General features: G+C 44.1%; 2 protein-coding genes across 3 annotated transcripts in view; both read right to left on the reverse strand.

Annotated features, from left to right (window-relative positions):
* The window catches only part of tafazzin (tafazzin, phospholipid-lysophospholipid transacylase), an 8967-nt gene extending 5694 nt beyond the window's left edge, over positions 1-3273 (reverse strand). The window contains exons 1-5 of the mRNA XM_062460566.1: positions 3101-3273; positions 1949-2087; positions 1493-1621; positions 185-230; positions 90-96 (exon numbers count right to left, since the gene is read on the reverse strand). Of these exons, the coding sequence (XP_062316550.1) occupies positions 90-96; positions 185-230; positions 1493-1621; positions 1949-2057 (291 nt within the window). The 5' untranslated portion in view covers positions 2058-2087; positions 3101-3273. The remainder of the gene's footprint in view (positions 1-89; positions 97-184; positions 231-1492; positions 1622-1948; positions 2088-3100) is intronic.
* Positions 3274-5392: 2119 nt separating this feature from the next.
* On the reverse strand, positions 5393-15928 carry si:dkey-150i13.2 (mitochondrial carnitine/acylcarnitine carrier protein). 2 transcript variants are annotated; one of them, XM_062460463.1, is made up of 9 exons: positions 15652-15928; positions 13162-13254; positions 12910-13037; positions 12211-12301; positions 11838-11955; positions 11278-11350; positions 9960-10069; positions 9544-9665; positions 5393-5678 (listed from the first exon to the last, which is right to left on the reverse strand). In XM_062460463.1, exons 1-9 carry the CDS (start codon positions 15763-15765, stop codon positions 5616-5618), a joined length of 912 nt encoding a protein of 303 aa, XP_062316447.1. In that variant the 5' UTR covers positions 15766-15928; the 3' UTR covers positions 5393-5615. The 2 variants fall into 2 exon arrangements, with proteins under 2 accessions (XP_062316447.1, XP_062316448.1); XM_062460464.1 differs by lacking the exon at positions 13162-13254.
* Between the last annotated feature and the right edge of the window lie 209 nt (positions 15929-16137).

The raw sequence follows: 16137 nt of genomic DNA on the forward strand, positions 1-16137 counted from the left end.
GAACCAATCAGAGAACACAGAAGTTACACAAGAACCAATCAGAGAACACAGAAGTTACACAAGAACCAATCAGAGAACACAGAAGTTACACAAGAACTAATCAGAGAACACAGAAGTTACACAAGAACCAATCAGAGAACACAGAAGTTACACACAAACCAATCAGATTAGTAGCAGAACTCACCAGCGCATCTTATTGAAGTTCCACAAGTGTCTCAGTCTCAGCACCCCTAACGAGGGGGAGGAGGGAGATAAAGAGCAAGATAGGGAGAATATTACATTGCACGTTTTAAGTGTGTGTTCAGATGTGTGTTCAGTGTTTCCCACAGATTATAAAGCAATTTGTGGTGGTGGGGGGGGGGTGGGTCGCCCCAGGGGGGGGTCAAAATTATTTGTTTGTTAATAATTGGTTACACAGAACTGTATTATATTAAATAATATTAATCAAAAATTATTCACACACCCAACCCAAAATACACACATTTAACACCCTATAAAAAATTCACACCCCATTCAAGTCCTATCTGCCAGAAACAGAAGAATAGAAAGTGAGTTCCCTTATCCTGAGACCTGCTTTCTTACCTGCCTGTTTCTACATCGGTTTGTCCACCTCACCTGTTGCTTCAGCTGGCTCTCTCACAGCGGCATGTTGGATGCTGTCCACCTCTCCTACTCTTTCTTCAATGCCTAATGAATCTAGTATCTCTTTCTCTCCCTGACCCTGTCTTTCTGCTTGAGCAGCACTGGTTGAAGCCTGAAAATATTTCTGGGGAAAGTGTGGGGTGTAGTAGTTACTGCACTACTACAGAAGTGTAGTTGTTGGCTAGCTCTAAAATTTACCGGGGCTAGGTCTGAATCTAGGAGAAAAACAGAGCTGCCAGCTGTAGGTATATGCAGGTAGCAACGCTAGTGCTAAATAACTGCTGGTCGGCTCCATGACGCCGGTAAGTAGGGCACGTGAGATTGCTCACCAAAAGAACGAAGAGGAACCCACTTGTCTAGCAGATTAAGACATGTTCATAGATACATATCGAAAAGTAAGCTCAACCTTCCTAGACTTTTAGCTATGGTACTAATTCTGAGATGTCGCTGTCTGTCTAGAACGGCGTATCTATGCGTCGTTGCTAACGTGTGCTGATGTTGTGACTGTGTGTGTGTATGTAAGAGAGACGCGTGAGTGACAGAGAGATGGAGGGAGAGCAGGGAAAGGAAATGCAGCTGAACGAATACACTGCGTGTTTTAAATAGCGTAAACATTTTTTTTGGAAGAATAACAAAATACAATATGTGGCGGCCGGTGTTAATTCTGCAGCACGCCGCCACAAATTAGTCTATGTGTGGGAAACACTGGTCTTCGTTCAGGAGTGTGTGTGTTCAGATGTGTGTTCGTTCAAAAGTGTGTGTGTTCAGATGTGTGTTCGTTCATGAGTGTGTGTGTGTTCAGAAGTGTGTGTGTAATCTGGAGTGTGTGTGTGCAGGAGTGTGTGTTTACCCCAGATGTGAGGGTCGTCCATGCAGGACTGGTGATTGGACAGGGTGATAAGGGGCGTGTCTGGGGGCCGGTGGTCAACAAGGTCCAACAGGACATCCTGGTTATGAACTGACAGGTAGTTCATATACTCTGGAGACAGACAGGTAGTTCATATACTCTGGAGACAGACAGGTAGTTCATATACTCTGGAGACAGACAGGTAGTTCATATACTCTGGAGACAGACAGGTAGTTCATATACTCTGGAGACAGACAGGTAGTTCATATACTCTGGAGACAGACAGGTAGTTCATATACTCTGGAGACAGACAGGTAGTTCATATACTCTGGAGACAGACAGGTAGTTCATATACTCTGGAGACAGACACACAAATATTAGCCTAGGGGCCCGTGACCACCTTAATTTCCCACTGGCTATGTCTGTATATCTTGTGTGTCCTGAGAGAAGGAATCTTACTGGTCCAGAAGTATGAGTAGGTTCCCACCATACCCATCACCAGAGAGCTGCTGATCCTCCAGGGCAGCAGGGGGCACTGTGGGAACGGCCATCTCACCTCCAGGGGCATGGCAGCTCTCCACAGCTGGCATCCACCTGACTGACACACACGAAAGATGGGCAGGTCACACACGCAGAACATTTGACTTGTAACTGTGTTCTAAAGAATATATTGTGCTTAGTAAAGTTATGCATTGTGCTTATTAAAGTTCTGTCTCATGATCTGAGAAGTGTGCTCAGGCTTAAACATGGTGTCTCACACAGGGTGTGGGAAGCAGGCTGTTCTTTGTGTCTCTATCTCTTCATTTTCAGAAACAACCTTGAAGCCGGGTGGAGACGGCACCCGAGCAGGTGGGACGTGTAGGCAAGAACAACTCCCTGATGCACGAGAGAACAAGCTCAACCCTCTTTTCATCTTTCTGTTTTAATTGCACTGTATAAATATATGCTGGGGAGGGACAGATAGCCAGTTGGACTTCGTGAACCAGCCCAAACTCTGTTGCGGGTAGGGAAACGTAGACAACCCCAGAGCTCTGTACTTGTTGATTTCCAACTGCTGCATTAAAGCCGATATTATCGGACCTCTGGGACTCCAGACCACTCTTTCTAGAACACAGATTTGTGTCATTGAATACTATCATTACATATTGGAATAGACACAAAATAATTCAATCCTTCAGTTCTAAACAGGATCAATCTAGATTCCGTATTGGCCATTTACGATGACACATGCCACGAACTGTTAGACGGTTACCTTATCTTTCCTTTCTCAGCTACTAATGTCAAGAGTTTTCAGTCTGTTGAACACCTGCGAATGCTTACGTTAACAAACCCATTTCCTACTACTTTAGCAAGGTTAGTGTACCTGTTACATCTCAAAATGCATATCATTGGATTTCAACTGTTAGATAAGGTAGCTAGACTGGCTCTAGCTAACACAGCCGCTGGAACATGCATGGATCATAGCTACAGTAACGCACATAGCCTAACATTTTTCAGAAGACATTCACCTAATATTTAGGCTATAGATTTGTGTTTCTCCGTTATCAAAACTTTTGTAGACGTTTCTGCGATAAAAGATTAAATTATTAGTGTTGATGGTTGGCACCTTACCTTTCGCCTGAAAGCTTAGCAAGGTTATCAACCCCGGAAGAGATTACTATCGATATGAATTGTGGGTACCGTAGTTCATACTGACTTGGAAATATAATCGTGCTATTTCAAATCATTCTTTCTTTTGATAATTTACAAATCATTTAAAGAAGGTTATTTTGTTCTGGTCTTACTGGTCCTCTACGTTAGCTACCGTCACAGACAAAGCGGAGGAGTTGACTCTACATGCCTGTCAGCGCTCCTGCTTCTGTTTCCCCTTTTCTCCTTTTCCGGTTTATGAGGTCACAGCGGTAAAAAAAAAAAATGTTTGTTGTTGTTTAGAATTCACAGCTAAGAAAAGGATGTAACTCTACTATATTAAATACAAACAATTTGCTCATTTTATTTAAACAGGCTTACAAAATCTGGTCATTACACTTGAACAATTTGCACAATGATTCAGATCTGGAGGGGTTTAAACAAATGTTTTGTTACACAAATTGATGCATTTTACAAAATTGTGATTGAGTCATTACATTTCTTATAGTTGATTCTTATTGGAATGTGCGTTTCAGCTATTCTTAAAAAATAGTTCAACATCGTCAGTCTCAAGTCCTCCACCATCATCCCTGTACCCAAAAAGCCAAGGCCAACAGGACTAAATGAGTACAGACCCGTCACCCTGACCTCTGTGGTAATTAAGTCTTTTTTGCGCCTGGTGCTGGCTCACCTTAAATCCATCACAGACCCCCTCCTGGACCCCCTGCAGTTTGCCTACAGTTTGCTTACAGAGCCAACAGGTCTGTGGACGATGCAGTTAACATGGCCCTCCACTTCACGCTACAGCACCTGGACTCCCCAGCATCCTACGCCAGGATCCTGTTTGTGGACTTCAGCTCTGCCTTCAACACCATCATCCCTGCCCTGCTTCAGGACAAGCTCTCCCAGCTGAACGTGCCGATTCCACCACTGTCCACCTACCCACCTGCAGGTGGAATCGGGCACTGTCTGAAAGGAAGCAGTGCGTTAAGCTGGGAACACAAGTCTCTGACTCCCGGTCCATCAGCACCGGATCACCTCAGGGCTGCGTCCTTTCCCCCCTGCTTTTCTCCCTGTACACAGCTGCACCTCCAGTCATCCGTCCGTCAAACTCCTGAAGTTTGCGGACGACACCACCCTCATTGGGCTCATCTCTGCTGGGGATGAGTCTGACTATTGGTGGGAAGCTGACAACCTGGTGAAGCCAGAACAACTTAGAGGTCAATGCTCTTAAGGCAGTGGAGATGGTTGTGGACTTTAGAAAGAATACATCCCCACTCACCCCCATCACCCTGTGCGACTCCCCAGTCAACACTGTGGAGTCCTTCCGCTTCCTGGGTACTATCCTCTCCCAGGACCTCTAGTGTGGGAACTGAACGTCAGCTCCCTCACCAAGAAAGCACAACAGAGGATGTACTTCCTGCGACAGTTGAAGAAATTCAACCTGCCAAAGACAATGATGGTGCACTTCTACACAGCCATCATTGAGTCCATCCTCACCTCCTCCATCACCATCTGGTACGCTTCTGCCACTGCCAAGGACAAGAGCAGACTGCAGCGTATCATTCATACTGCTGAGAAGGTGATCGGCAATCTGACTTCCCTCGAGGACCTGCACACCTCGAGGACCCCGAGGCATGTGAGGAAGATTGTGGCCGACTCCTCCCACCCTGGACACATTGTGTTTCAGCCACTCCCCACCGGCAGAAGGCTGCGGTCCATCAGGTCCAATGCCACACGCCACAAAGACAGTTTCTTCCCATCCGCTGTTGGCCTCTTCAACAAGGCCAAGAGCTCACACTGACTTAATTCATAATCTGCACAATGACACCTTGCCACATTGCAATTTGCACTATATTACACTATTTGTATCTTTGTACTATTTTTATCTCTTGTACTATTTGTATTTTATATTATAAATTATTTGGCTACTTTATATTTTATATATTTTATTAGTATCAGTTAGATTCTAATTGATTATTCCTTGTCTGTGCAAACTTTCATGGCGAATAAAACCCTTTCTGATTCTGATTCTTAAGGCCTTATCAGACACGGTTTGCGCTGAGTGTGCTACTGAGTTCAGGATCTAGGTGTTCAGAGGAGTCACAGAGGACGGAGCACTGACTTCTGTGCCTTCATGGTTAGAAAGCTCACTCGCTTTCCTCGATGCAGCAGCAAGCTGTTGGAAACACTTGGTTTCAGAGCGCAGTGGTGCCGTTGTCACGTTGTGTTTAAAAGGGCCTTTATCCTCACAATAACAACATGAAACATATGTACAAATATACAATGTATATTTACACTGCATATGTAGGATACTTCACAATCCTATAGAATTGTTGCAGAAGCAACATGCTGAGGTAGAGGACCATGGAGCTGAGGAGGATGACACAAACACACACACTCACACACACACCCGTACACACATACGTACACACTCACACGTACACACACACGCATTTACACACACTCACACACAGACAGACAGACTTAGGAGTGTTCACCAGCTGGGAGCCAGCCAGTTCAAACCCTTCAGAGCAAACTCAAACCCCAGGAAACAGGCCTGAAACAGACAGAGAGAGATTACAGTATTATATCAATATGATATAACATCATTATTATTCTTGAGGGGGGTTCTTGTTTTATTACTTTTATGAATTTATGAAGGCACTCTACTTCAGAACAACGCAATGGATCATACTAGATTCGCGCTAGCCCCACCCACTGACTTTGATGGGCGAGTTTGACAGATAACACAATTAATGAAGCACTGCAACACAACATGTTGTGAAATGTAAATGTGAAATGTAAATGCAACACGTTGTGAAATGCAATCAAATGGGGGCGCTGTTTAGCGTTTGTAAATGGACCATGAAATACTTAAATAGTGAAATAATTAGATATGTATTTTACATAAAATGTATTGGTATTTTAATGAATTCTTGACACATTTAAGAACACATTTATGTATTTAATTCCTATTTTAATTAATTAATGACACAGTTAAGTAATTATTTAATGGTGTATTTATTTAATTAATTGTGGCACTTTTAGTCCTCCATAAATAACGTCAGCGTATATCATATTGTACATTACATTTCAAAATTGTGTTTTTTATCCCAATGTTAAATGAGTAAATAGTTATCATAGAGGGAGTCAGTTGGCTGAGCGGTGAGGGAGTCGGGCTAGTAATCTGAAAGTTGCCAGTTCGATTCCTGGTCATGCCAACTGACGTTGTGTCCTTGGGCATGGCACTTCACCCTACTTGCCTCGGGGGAATGTCCCTGTACTTACTGTAACAGTGCGTTCACACTGCAGCGGAGCGGGCGGCGCGTGGCGACGCTTCCAATTCATTTTCAATGAAACCAGGCGTTGACGCTCGCGTAGGGCATTGTGGGAAGGCGAGCGGAGCGGAGCGTTGCAAGTTGGATTTTCTCAACTTTATGTAAATGAGGAGCGGGAAAACGCTAGCGTTGGCCAATCGGATTGTTTTCTTGTTTCTTGTAACGTAGCAACCTTTGGTCATGATAAACATTTCTAGGTTTCACAATTTCAAGATGGAGGAGAAATTTTTCGTATGTGTCTGCACACCCAGTTCTGTTCAGAACAAAGTTACTAATGTGACGAGCCTGAATTTAAAGATTACATTAAACTAATAATGCATGGTGCATGGTTGCCGATGTCGTCATTGTTCCTAGTGTGTTTTTATAGCCTACTTTTAAATTCAGTCTCGTCACATTACGTGACTGTTCTGTGCCACTGCTAGCCCAGCCTACAAACGACTGGTTGAGTGACCGGTGGCGTAACATGTATTCTACTGTAATCTTGCACTAGTAAAATCTTGCACTTGTCTAACACGCCCCCGAGCGTGGTGTACTGTGGGAAGGCAAGCGATGCAGAGCGTTAAAAAACGCTGCAGTGTGAACGCACTGTTACAGTGCGTTCACACTGCAGCGTTTTTTTTCACAGTACACCACGCTCGGGGGCGTGTTAGACAAGTTAATACAGAGTTGTAGTTCTCTAAGGTCACTGTTGTAGTCATGGCCAAGCGTGCAGATTTGGGTTCATGTACTCACAATATCGATCAAAATACCACTTTTACACAACATTTATGTAAGTGCAAGATTTTAATAGTGCAAGATTACAGTAGAATACATGTTACGCCACCGGTCACTCAACCAGTCGTTTGTAGGCTGGGCTAGCAGTGGCACAGAACAGTCACGTAATGTGACGAGACTGAATTTAAAAGTAGGCTATAAAAACACACTAGGAACAATGACGACATCGGCAACCATGCACCATGCATTATTAGTTTAATGTAATCTTTAAATTCAGGCTCGTCACATTAGTAACTTTGTTCTGAACAGAACTGGGTGTGCAGACACATACGAAAAGTTCCTCCTCCATCTTGAAATTGTGAAACCTAGAAATGTTTATCATGACCAAAGGTTGCTACGTTACAAGAAACAAGAAAACAATCCGATTGACCAACGCTAGCGTTTTCACGCTCCTCATTTACATAAAGTTGAGAAAATCCAACTTGCAACGCTCCGCTCCGCTCCGCTCGCCTTCCCACAATGCCCTACGCGAGCGTCAACGCCTGGTTTAATTGAAAATGAATTGGAAGCCGACGCCACGCGCCGCCCGCTCCGCTGCAGTGTGAACGCACTGTAAGTCGCTCTGGATAAGAGCGTCTGCTAAATGACTAAATGTAAATGTAATGTAAATCACCCTGCCCTCTTTGCCTGTGGCGTTTCTGCAGTGTCTTGCCGTTTTAGGTAATTAGCCTAGCTGTTTCCCAGAAGTTAACGAGCTGCTAAACTAATGTTCTACTACAGGTAGTCACGCGTGTGTTGTGACGTTAGTGACGTTTCTGACTGTGGCTAGCTAGTTAGCCACCGTTAGCTTCACTTTTCTCCACAAAATCTTAAACTATACCTAAACCGTCAAACGGAACGTTTACGGTGCGTTCACACTGCAGCGAAGCGAATCGCTTGCCATCGCTCGCTTTCCCACAATGCACCACGCTCTGGGACGTGTCAGACAGATTAATGCAGAGTTGTAGTTCTCTAAAGTCACTGTTGTAGTTCGTATAACGTCATGGCAAAGTGTGCAGACTTGGGTTTACATACTCGCAATATCGATCAAAATACAACTTGTAGCCTATACAAAATAAAATTAAAATGAATAGACATACACGTTGACATGTTTAAAAACTAGTGCTATCAAACGATTACAATATGTTATTGCAATTAATCGCATTAATGTCATAGTTAACTCGCAATTAATCGCACATTTTTATCTATTCTAAATGTCCCTTGATTTCTTTTTGTCCCATTATTTTTGTTCATTTTAATGCTCTTATCAACATGGAAAAGTGGATCGGCTTGCTTAGTGCAAATGTTTTTTTATAAATTGAAAACAACATTGCAATCGCATGGCTTTGACGAGGGGGCGGAGAATTTGCATCAGCTGTATGCTTGGCCATCAAGTGGTATTTCACACTGGACGTGCTGCGATGATGGCTCAGTTCACAACGACAAAACACACAGATCACTTTGGTCTTGTCAATGGAACCATTTGGCAACTTAAAAGTAAACTTTCCATTCAGAATCGTATTGGCATCCATTTCGGCGTCTCGCGCTCGCCATCCACTCAAAACGTAACGTTAGCCTACTACTCTTTAGCCGGCTCGCAAGCCCAAACAAGTGTGTGCGGCGTTCCTGTTGTTTTGTTTCTGGTCTAGCTAGATCCGGTGTGGTGTTGTAGTTTTTCTAACGTTACTAGTTGTTGCAACAGCATGTGAAAAAAACTACAAAGTTTTCTAGGCCAAAAATAACGTTAATCTCGCGATAAAGATTTTTACGCCGTTAAAATGGGTTTGCGTTAACACCGTTATTAACGTGTTTAACTGACAGCACTAATATATATTATATATTATATGCAGCAATAGAAAAAACTAGAAACTGAAAGCTAGAAATGTTTACCATGGTTTGTACGTTACGAGAAACAAGAAAACACTCCAATCGGCCATCGCTAGCGAAAATCACTCCTCATTTGCCTAAAATTGAGAAAATCTCAACTCGAATCGCTTGGATCGCGTGTCGTCGCTACACACAATGCACCACGCAAGCGATTCGCCCGGCTCCATTGAAAATGAAAGGAAAGCAAGTTGTCGCGTCGCTCGCGTCGCTGCAGTGTGAACGCACCGTTACGCAAATACAAGCAAACGGGACCGATACGGGACCAATATGTACATTTTAACACCGACATTGTCTATGTAGTACAAATATTCAATTTTTTTTAGGGGTGAAAAATAATAATAATAAATATATATGTGAGATAACAATAGGTTGTGCTCTTGCCAAAGGCAAGCACACCTAATAACTGAGCAGTAATAACTAATGTTGAGAGTGTTGACTGTTTACGGCGTTGGCAGGGAAGGCTCTTAGGAACACTGCATTGAAGCCCTTGTAGAGCGCTCTGGGCCCCTCCTCCTTCAACAGCTCCCTCAGCACATCCACCAGGCCCCGATACCTGCCATCTGCAGCTGCACACACCATATACACACACACACATTAGGACACATACACCATACACACACACAAACACGCACACAAACATAAACACACACAAACACACACATAAACACACACATACACACAGACAAACACATTGTAAGTGGTCAACTAAGAAGGAACATGCCTGTGTTTGACAATGTTTATGACACATTATTTGCTAGGGCAGTGTTGGGACAGAGGGCTCCCCTGGTACAACAGGGTTGCTTAGGGTCACCATAGCAACACTGCTGCTGCCACTTGCCTGACCCCTGACACCAGCTGACCTGTCTGGAAGTTCGACTTGAGGACGTCGGGGGGGAGAGCGATGACCCAGTTGAGGATGCCGGCCACTCCACCTGCCAGGAGGATCCTGGGAGTGCTGAGCTGAGACACGCTGACAAACACACACACACACACACTAGGGATGGTAAGATTCACCGGTTCATCGGTGCTTCGGCATAAAAGCTCACGATGCGATTGCCCAGATCAAGACAGTGTGCACCGGATATAATGTGGGATGAAATAGCGATGCATCGTTTCTAACATCTTTGCATCGGTATAATCCGATGTATTTATATAGAATTATGTGTAGGCGAACACATTTAGTTTTTTCGAAATGTGACCAATGATTTGTGACCAATAACTTTATATTCAGATAGATTCCTCTTCTCTAACTGTTTCTTAAGCGCGCTCTCATCTCCACTGCTGTCAGTGGCCAATTCTCATCAAGTCTCTCAGCTAAGTTTCACGCTAGTTGGAGGCGTGTTCGGGCGAGTGTTTTCACGGCGGAGGAAGAGTTACGCAGTGCGATTCGACACAATGCGATTCAACGAAATGCGATGCGAAATAATATGATGCTATGCAATTTAATAAGGTACATAATGATTTATTTCTTTGTCAGACAGTAAATCATAAATTAACTAAAAAGTGAAAGTTTTACTTCACAAAAATGACTAAATGTAAATATTAAACAAATTCTCTGACAAAGGATAAAATAAAATCAAGCCGGAATGTAAAAAAGGTCAACTATTCTTGTTAGGGGTACCGGTGGAGCTAAAGTGGCTAGCCATAGCTACGTCTCCACACAAATACCATGTAGCCTCTTCAGGTGAGTAGGCTACTTAAATTAGCCGTGCTGCCTTTGTACTTTATAGCAGCACGACATATCTTGCCAATTGCTTGGGTCTTGTCAAATTGCCCATCGCAATAGGCAAAATCGTATCGCATTAGTAGTTGCTTTTATGAATCTTTAATGTATTGGATCGTTGGCAGTGCATCGAGATGTTTATCGCATCGTCTGGAGATGCACATCCCTAACACACACATATATATATATATACACATCCCTAACACACACATATATATATATACACATCTCTACCCCACCTGCCAGGAGGATCCTGGGAGTGCTGAGCTGAGACACGCTGACACACACACACATATATATATACACACACACATCTCTACCTCTATCTCTACAGCCTCTACCATAGCCTCTACTACAGCCTCTAAAGCAGCCTCTTCCTCAGCCTCCAGACTGTAGATGTATGTATGTACTGTATGCACAACATAGTGGTGTTGGCATGGCGGCAAGGGACTGACCTTTCACCCTCGGCTGTCAGTAAGTTCTTCAGGTACTCATAGGTGAGGAAGTACAGGCCGTTGGAGGGAACATCTGGGAGGGAGACCAGTCACATAGGATGGACATCCTATTACTTCCTGTTACATTCTAACATTCCACTACTTCTAGTTACAGTCTGTTACTTGCTATCCATGTCACATTATGTTGCTACTGGCTATTTTGTGTTACTTCCTGTTACTTTATGTTACTTCTGGTTACATTATTATCATTCCTGATGTCCGTGTTGTTACTTCATGTTACCTACTGCTACTTTCTGTAAATTATTTTTCGTTTGTTATTTCCTGTTTGGTCTTTTTAGAATGTAAGAGGTAGTAGCAGACTGTAACATGAACTAAAAATGTAACATGTATGAATGCAGAATGTATTACATTCAGTTTACATTGTTTTACTTCCTGTCGCAGGACTTATGTTTAACCTTCATAGTTATTTATCAGCATCACAAAAACCAAAGAACATAGACACACACACACACACATGCACACAGACAAGCAAACACACAAACAAACACTCTCTCTGTAACCTCTGAGGAGCGTGAGGACGGTGCCCTTGTACACGCTGCGGATGCCCTGCTGCCTGTAGAGGCTGACAGCACAGTCCAGAGGACCCGCATACCTCAGCTGACCCCCATTGGCCTGCACCTGGAACACACACACAAGCATATACACATGCACATACACATATACACACACACACATACATACAGACACAGAACCCACACGCACACAGACACACACAATCTATATTGTTACTGTGTTGGCAACAACCTGTTTGTAGTTTAAAATAATAAATTGAATCAACAAAACATAAATTATTCACAAACACACACATACACACACCTGCACAAATACACACACAAAAACACACACAGACATACATCATCTCATGTGTCTTGCCTGCAATAAGCACTTGACTCTTTCTCCTGGAGCCACGATGATGGTGGTGAACACCCCAGCCAGACACCCAGCCAGATAGACCTGAGCATACCTACACACACACACACATACACACTCACACACACGTACACACACACATACACACACAGAGTGGAAATTAGGGGAGGGAGGAAGGTGAGGGTGTAGGGGGTGGGGAGGATGAGACAGCCAATGGGGAGGCCCACAAACACAGTTATATTTAGAGTTCCTATGCCAACTATTCTAAACACACATTAACACCAGCAGTGGAGACACTTACACAAACACACTAAAGTATCATCTGAACACACACTTACACAAACACACTAAAGTATCATCTGAAAACACACTTACACAAACACACTAAAGTATCATCTGAACACACAGAGAGACTGAAAGACAGAGACACAGAGAAGCAGACAGAGAGGCAGACAGACAGACAGACAGACAGGCAGGCAGGCAGGCAGGCAGACAGACAGACAGACAGGAAGACAGACAGGCAGGAAGACAGACAGACAGGCAGGCAGGCAGGCAGGCAGACAGACAGGAAGACAGACAGTCAGACAGACAAGAAGACAGACAGACAAGAAGACAGACAGGCAGGAAGACAGGCAGACAGACAGGCAGACAGACAGGAAGACAGACAGGAAGACAGACAGGCAGACAGGAAGACAGACTCACGTTAGGGGCTGGCTGGGATCCGACTGCTGAAGCTGCTTTCCCAGACCGAAGCCAAAGAAGCTGATGGCCATCATAGGAGCCACCCCAGCCAAGGGGGCTCCCATCCCCTTATACAGCCCCAACACGCCCTGCACACACACACACACAATACATACACACATACCACACACACCATACATGTGTGTGTGTATGCGTGTGTGCGTGCGTGACTGTGGGTGTATGTGTGCATGTACTGTATGTGTGTTTGTTTACCTCTTTGGAAACTGTCTTGCGGAAGCAATCATATGCCCCTGTGTAGAGAGCCCCATGACCAGAGTGGACTTTAGGCTGTGTCTGTAACCTCACCTGTAAACACACATACAGTCCTGTAACCTCACCTGTAAACACACACTAACCTGTAAACACACAAAGTCCTGTAACCTTACCTGTAAACACACACTAATCTGTAACCTCACCTGTAAACACACACACTCTTGTAACCTCACCTGTAAACACATTTACATTTTAGTCATTTAGCAGACGCTCTTATCCAGAGCGACTTACAGTAAGTACAGGGACATTCCCCCCGAGGCAAGTAGGGTGAAGTGCCTTGCCCAAGGACACAACGTCATTTGGCACGGCGGGGAATCGAACTGGCAACCTTCAGATTACTAGCCCGATTCCCTAACCGTGTGTGTGTGTTTAGCCACCCTAAACACACACACTCCTATAACCTCACCTGTAAGCACACATGTATATGTGTGTGAGTGTGTGCGGAGGGCTAGGACTGAGGCAGGATGGTGAGATTAGAAAAGGTGTGATCACAGATAAGGAAGCACCACAGAGTGTGGTAAGTCTGACCAGACACACCCATATCTTATCTGCAACCAGAAGAAGCAGAGGCAGAGTGTGAGGGTAAATACTCTGTCTGCTGTGTGAACAACTCTTACCCCAGGAGGGAACAGCCTACCAAGGGCGTAGGTTTGCATAGGGACCATAGGGACTAGTCACGACCAAAGTTTGGGAAAGACACAATCGTCCCCACCAATATTTTGTTAATTTTCGAAAAAAATATCTATTTGCAAAACTAATTCGTATTATTATCTATACTATGTTCGTCGCCGAGAAAAGTGAAAAATACATTTCCAAGTTAACCAATGCGCCCTCGAGCCTGCGAGACAAGATGATGTCATTTAAGTTAATTGGCTGAAGTGGCAGAGTCAGAAACACTTCGTGAATCGTGACTTGCAGAAAGAGAGCTGGCAGTACGCCAGGAAATCATAAAGCCTCATATTAGTATTTTGTTTGGTCTCAGCATTGATATTTTTGACCCTTTTGTGCTTTATAGATAGGAAAATGTCACCCAAAAAGAAGAGAGATATCAGAAGTTTTTTCACCACCCAGAGAGTGAGTAGCTATCAAGAAGGTCGTTGTTAGTTAGCTAGTAGGAAAACTACACACACAGTGCAAACCTGCTAGCCTTACATCACCACCCATTGTACAATGGAAACATGTTTTGAAAGTTGTTAGTGTAGTAGAGCATGTAACTTTTGCTTGTATTAAATCTATCCCTAGCATCTGCAATCTTTCGACCAGTGTGTTCTTGTTGAAGCCAGAATGATAAAGTTAACCTACCCACATAATGGGACCGTGCTAGTTTAGCCTAGTACCAGCAGGCTAGCAACTCAAAAGTGATATTAACTGATAATAAGTAGGCCTATATGATCCCTTGGATAGTAATATGCCTATCCCTGTAATCTATATATAAACCTATAATCGACCAATGTCAGCAGTCAACTAAGCATGGTTAGTGTCTGTATTAAATTGATGAATTACTGTGTGGGAAAAAAAGTACCCTGAAGATACAGATGAAGAGCAGGTTGGTGATGAATCAGCATCAGGGGTTCAGGTGAGAAGTTGAATTGACCATTTTGGTAAAGATTGCATTAAATTGCAGTTTTTTAAGGGATGTTTAGACAATGTTACACATGAATGTTATCATTCACACTTATACTTGTAGATAGTAAAAAGGTGCTATAAATTGTTATGCCCAAATGTATGCATCATATATGATTTCAATGCTCAGAAGTCCAGTACAGATGATGTAGGCCTAGTACAGCTCCATAAAACCTGAACCAATTACCTACATATAAAAAAAAAAAAATTCTGAACAAACAAGTGTCCCTACCAAAGCTGAGACCAAACCTACGCCCTTGCAGCCTACAGGTTAGATATAAATACTCACCGCCTGTCACAATCAAGACAAACGTACACCCCCCCCCTCCCTCACTCTCTCTTATAATGCGAAAGGAGCTGGGGGAACTTCAGCGCGCGCAGGGGGCCTTAACGGTATGCAGTCACCGCCCTAGCGCGCTAAACCCTACAAAAAGGTCATCCTACTCTGTCTCTCTCTTTGTAGACTTCGGCTCTGTCTCTCTCTTTGTAGACTTCGGCCATTTCTCTCGAGCCGTGGAAGGAGCCACACAGCTCATCCTACCAGCTTGACAGATCAGCAGGTTAAAAACTGGACTTCCAACTTCCACTAATCCGCTCAGTGGTTTACCGCCCACGGCATGTAAGCCGTACCGCTACACGGTATTAAAATACGTTTCCATTCCATCAAACTGCATTAGGCCTGCCACCACCTGCTATTCCCGTGCGCACACGCATACCCAAACCCAATACACAGAATGTGCACCAGGCCTAAATGAAGCATATGCGTCATGCTAAAATGGATCATCATTAACTGTTTGAATCAGTCACCTTGATGGTGTCGAGAGGGTGTCCCGCGAACAGAAGGCATGCGCCACCGACTCCTCCAGCCGCAAAGTTCTTAAGCGGAGAGATCCGCTTCTCCGCGAGCTCCCCGTTTCCCATCCTCTACCTGCTTCGCCAAAAACGACGGCGCTCTTCTTCACTCTGACGCCTAAAACCAGTCCGAACATGAGCAACCCACTAAAAGTTTGGATAAGAGCACGTGTATTACTGGGTGAACGCACAGCGAGCCTCCTGTACTACGCCCGGAATGACACTGGACTTTAACTCAACAACTCTGTCTGATAAGCAGGCGTCTGCCGCGCGGTAACGACCTCTCGTGACCGTTTTCTCTCAGTACTATAGGCAGGCGGGGATGTTTTGTACAGAATGCGGTCTACGCTGTGGCTTGCATTTGTTTTATGATGCTTTATATGGCATCATTAAATACAGCCACATGTCTGGGCCACGCGGTCTCTCCGTGTTTCTGTTTTC

This window comes from Osmerus eperlanus, chromosome 4 (assembly GCF_963692335.1).
Source record: "Osmerus eperlanus chromosome 4, fOsmEpe2.1, whole genome shotgun sequence".
NCBI lineage: Eukaryota > Metazoa > Chordata > Actinopteri > Osmeriformes > Osmeridae > Osmerus > Osmerus eperlanus.